The sequence below is a fragment of the Anoplophora glabripennis genome, unplaced genomic scaffold, assembly GCF_000390285.2.
Source record: "Anoplophora glabripennis isolate ALB-LARVAE unplaced genomic scaffold, Agla_2.0 scaffold536, whole genome shotgun sequence".
Lineage (NCBI taxonomy): Eukaryota > Metazoa > Arthropoda > Insecta > Coleoptera > Cerambycidae > Anoplophora > Anoplophora glabripennis.
The window spans coordinates 31,689-36,831 of NW_019416899.1; the positions used below are offsets into that span (position 1 = coordinate 31,689).

The 5,143-nt window shown below is 38.4% G+C and overlaps 1 protein-coding gene across 1 annotated transcript; it reads left to right on the forward strand.

Annotated features, from left to right (window-relative positions):
• Positions 1 to 233: 233 nt before the first annotated feature.
• LOC111692008 lies at positions 234 to 3,907 on the forward strand. Its single transcript, XM_023455647.1, has 3 exons — positions 234 to 699; positions 762 to 1,991; positions 2,112 to 3,907. Exons 1-3 carry the CDS (start codon positions 234 to 236, stop codon positions 3,905 to 3,907), a joined length of 3,492 nt encoding a protein of 1,163 aa, XP_023311415.1.
• The last annotated feature ends 1,236 nt before the right edge of the window (positions 3,908 to 5,143 follow it).

Here is a 5,143-nt window from a genome sequence, read left to right on the forward strand (position 1 = left end):
AGAAAACGCTCACTATCTTTTCGTTTTACTCACTTTCAAATTTTTTTTCATATACTTTGAAATTTTTTGTGAGAATATGCGCCCTATTTTTAATCAAACACATCTTAATCACGTGACCTCTTTTCAGGTATCAAAATTATATCTCACCGACACTAGTTAGCTGAAAGATAATAACTACACCTCTACTACCGCCTTCTAATCAGTTTATCATCAGTCTTTGAAGTGATAGCATCATGGCTGCATCAGATATTCTGAAGTATTTGTATTACCAAATATGTACCCTACTCGGTGTTTTAAAACAATCATATTGTGAAGAAACCGTTAGAGATGGACTTCGGCAGTGCACGAAAGCTGTGCGAAATATAAAATATCAGTTGAAAACTGTCAAGACAGTCGGCGAAAAGCAGCATCTATTGACACAGCTGGCCCAAATAAAATCCTTTAGATGTCAGTTTAAGTCCTTAAAGAAGACGGGTGCCAGCTGTTCTACCGACCCTAAGAAAACTGTTAAGCATCACGTCCATTGGGATGATTCAGCTAATGCATTTGATGGACGTATTCGAACAGGAGTCATCACAAATATAAAGCATAAGGACCCCAAGGAGTTCCTCAAGGACAGCTTCGCAGTATTAAGGTCAACGCGGCATTCAGCGGACAGTTTCGGTTGCAAAAAGCCGATAGAATTCTTGAGGAGCCAAAGTATTTCACAACGAAGAATTCACCAATTTATCGTGATACTAATCTGGAGACATGGTTTCAAGAACATGTAGTGACACCGATTTCTACGGAGCTCGATGAATTCCAGGAGCGTGATATTGGTTGGGCATTAAATTCAATAACCAATTTGGGAATCAATATAAACAAGTTCACGCCACAGCTGGGATCATCGTACATCAACTTACCTACATCAATTAAGAAGAAGCAGGCATGCGTCAACGTAAAAAATGGTGACGACGCCTGCTTCGCGTGGGCGGTGACATCGGCCTTGTATGCAGTTGATTTTCGAAATCACCCCGATAGGATTTCGTCTTACCCTCAACCCTCATCGGTTCTAAATTTAAAAGGTATCCAGTTCCCAATGACAATGAAGCAGATACCCAGGTTTGAAAAGCAAAACGGGGTATCGGTCAACGTTTACATACTTAAAAAGATGTCGAAAGGCTTTACTACCCTCCCGACATACTTAACGAAGAACAAAAAAGATACGCATGTCAATCTGCTTTTAATACAAGATATGTACGCTGATGAGGCTGAGGATGAGAGTACTACATCTGCGAGATACCACTACGTCTGGATAAAGGATCTATCGCGCCTCTTATCGTCTCAACTTAGCGAACATCATGCTAAGAAATACTTCTGCGACAGATGCTTACATTACTTCTACACCCAAGAGAAGCTAGATATACACTACATCGACTGCAAAAATCAGAATGATTGCAGGGTGCGATTACCTCCGGAAGATCAAAAAGACCTAAAATTTAAAAACTATAAAAATAAAGAAAAGGTCCCCTTTACCATCTACGCCGACCTCGAGAGTGTTCTGATAGAGGAGGACTCCGGCAACAAGTACCAACGTCATGTGCCTGCTGCCATAGGCTACTACGTAAAGTGTTCATACGATCCGTCATTATCATTTTATAGATCTTATCGTGGTGAGGACTGCATGTCTTGGTTCGCTCGCGAAATGTCTGCGTTCGCCGAGGACGTAGAAACAGTTTTCTTATGCCCTTACAATATTTCCATGACATCAGCGCAAGAAGCTGAATTTCATAAAGCCACTCATTGCCACATCTGTGAACAGCCGTTTAAGCCAGAGGACGTTAAAGTCCGCGACCATTTTCATTTGTCTCCGGAAAATAACTATAGAGGCGCCGCGCACAGCGGGTGTAACATTAATTACAAGGATGGGGTTGTTATACCTGTTGTCTTTCACAACCTGAGCGGGTACGATGCACATTTTATTTTGGAAAATATCGCGAATGACCTGCCGGGTAGGGTTGATGTACTTCCGATAACAAAGGAAAAATACATTTCTTTCACAAAAAATTTAGATCAAAATTTAATTAAATTCCGGTTTATTGACTCTTTCCGTTTCATGAATTCCGCATTAGATACGCTATCATCATACTTAACCGAGTTTCCAAATTTAAAATCAGAGTTTTCTGAACTAGCCGACGATGAGTTTACTTTATTAACGAAAAAGGGGGAGTATCCGTATGACTTCATGGATAGCTTTGCTAAATTTAATATCCAGTCTCTGCCGGAACAGCCGCACTTTTATAACCGTTTAGAGGACAAGAACATTTCGTCTAAACAGTTCGCGCACGCACAAAAAGTTTGGAATACATTCAAAATTCAAAATTTAGGTGAGTACACGGACTTATACATGAAAACGGACATTTTACTTTTGGCTGACGTGTTTGAGCAGTTTCGCAGCAGTTGCCACAAGACATACGGTCTTGATCCGGCTAATTACTACACCCTACCTGGATACACCTGGGACAGTATGCTGTTTAAGACACGCCAGACATTAGAACTTTTGACCGATATCGATATGTTAATGTTTATCGAACGGGGAATTCGCGGAGGGCTAAGTCAATGTTCTAAGCGAAAAAGCGTAGCAAACAACAAGTATCTTTCAAATTTCGACCCGAGTAAACCGGTAAAGTATTTAACATATTTTGATATCAACAATCAATACGGTTGGGCTATGAGCCAGTACTTACCATACGGCGGGTTCGAGTGGGTAAATTCCAACATCGACGTCACCAACGTATCCGATACTTCTTCTGAAGGGTATTTGCTTGAAGTTGACTTGGAATATCCGACTCATATACATGACTTACATCGCGACTTGCCTTTCTGCCCCGAACATAGCGCTCCCCCCGGATGTAAAAATTTTAAACTTTTAGCCACCCTTCATAATAAGACGCGGTACGTTATTCACTACAGAGCTTTAAAACAGGCATTAAAGCAGGGTCTTAAGCTTACAAAAATTCACCGCGTATTGAAATTCAAACAGTCTCCATGGCTTAAGTCTTACATTGATCTGAATACAGCATTACGTCAGACAGCTAAAAACGAGTTTGAAAAGAACTTATTTAAGCTTATGAATAATGCTGTGTTCGGAAAAACGATGGAAAATATTAGAAAACACTCCATAGTGAAATTAGTTAATAAATGGGAGGGGCGTTATGGCGCGGAGGCCTTAATCGCGAAGCCAGAGTTCAAGGCAGCCACAATTTTCAATGAGAATTTGGTGGCTATTGAGTTAAATAAGACCGAGGTCTTCTTCAACAAGCCGATATACGTTGGTATGTCGATTTTGGATCTGGCCAAAACCACCATATATGATTTTCACTATGATTATATGGTGCCCGAGTTTGGTAACGACTGCTCAGTCCTTTATACCGACACCGACTCGCTGATATATGAAATCACCGATAAAGATGTCTATGAAGTCATGCGTCGCGACTGTCATACCCGTTTCGACACATCGGACTACCCCCCTGACAATAGGTATAACATCCCTCAAGTCAATAAAAAAGTCTTGGGTATGATGAAGGATGAGTTTAATGGTGTCCCTATGGAACTTTTCGTAGGTCTTAGATCTAAAATGTATATGGTTAAACGAGCTGTTGACGATGACATGGCTTTAACAAAGAAGATCAAGGGTATAAAAAAATCTATAATCAAAAACATCATCACGCTCGAGGATTACCTCGAGTGTGTCGATAATTTTAAAAATAAATATATCAGACAAAATTTAATAAAATCCGAAAAACATGCAGTCTTCACAATGACTCAGGAAAAAATAGCTTTGAGTCCGCACGATGATAAACGCTATTTGATAAAGGGGTCGTATGTAACTTTACCATGGGGCCACTACTCTATTATGGAAGAATAAAGCTCATTTAAGTTCCAGACGCTAAGGAATTCATGCAATCTGTTATTGAATGTAGAATGTGTAATTTATTTAATAAAAATATATCTACAACGCCTGTGTTTTATTTTTCCTCGTAACTGTGTGTTTGAGATGCAATTTTCTCGTACTAACATATGAAAAGAACAATAAAAACAAAATAAAACTACTCCTGTTTAATTGAACAAGCATGAAACTGCTGTTAAATAGACAACATATCGGGTAACATAAGACGTCACGTTTTACGTCACGTAAAACATGACGACGTGACGGGTATCCATGGATAACCGTCACGACGTCACGTTTTACNATCTGACATTTGCACAGACGCGAGATAATGTAATTACCTTTCGATTCTTTTCAGCCGAATTTCGATATCTTGACTTGGGCACATTTTTCTTTTCGCCGCTAATTTTGCAATATAAAAAAAATGTTGTGAGCTTTCGCAAAAATCTACCCTTGTAGCAAATTTCCTCAGGAACAAAATCATGAAGTATACTTCATATCGATTAGAGGCTTATTTTCGGAGATATAAGCGAAAAACTGAAGAAAAGCAATTATATTATTTTCTTTTGTTATAAACAATATGACGCTCGATATCTACAAATACACAAATTTAGGCTTTTATTCTGTGTATTTTTTACTTAATTTTAAGCCCATAAAATTCGAGGTAGGCCCGATTTTTGAAAAAAAACCTAATTCGTCCGGACTACTAGGCTTATTTTATTCATTATTCAATTCCTCAAAAGTTTACTATCTTTAAAATTAAGAAATAAAAGGTTGTCATTCTGTGAAGAATTGTTTATACAAATTTTTACTTTTTTTATGAACAAGTATTTGTAGAATTGGCTTTACTAGTCAATTTTTCAGAGAACTACAGGGTGTCCCGAAATTAGGGGCAACATTTCTACAGGGCGTTCTATGTCGAGAAATAATACTTTTTCTTTATATAAATGTGGGCCCAAAAATTCTTCCTAAGGAAGTTATAGCCGATTAAAGGGGACAATCTGATGATGGTTTTTTCTAAATAACTCCGAAACCAGTAGAGATAAATTTATAAAATTTGGTAATTAGCTTAACTCTTACGTGTTCAGTCCGCTACTGAAACGAAATTTACAAATTTTCATCACATACGTTCCAACACTGGGGGGGAGGGGGGTAAAATTTACCATAACTTTTTTATGCGTTGACTTTTTTGACTTTTGACTGAAAAGTATGAAA

Bases quoted from the DNA above. Each gene is read 5' to 3' on its own strand.
- LOC111692008 (XM_023455647.1), top strand. From the start codon at position 234: ATGGCTGCATCAGATATTCTGAAGTATTTGTATTACCAAATATGTACC. The intron at 700-761 runs GTATTTCACAAC...CATGGTTTCAAG, and splicing joins AGAATTCTTGAGGAGCCAAA to AACATGTAGTGACACCGATT. The intron at 1,992-2,111 runs GTAGGGTTGATG...ATTCCGCATTAG, and splicing joins TATCGCGAATGACCTGCCGG to ATACGCTATCATCATACTTA.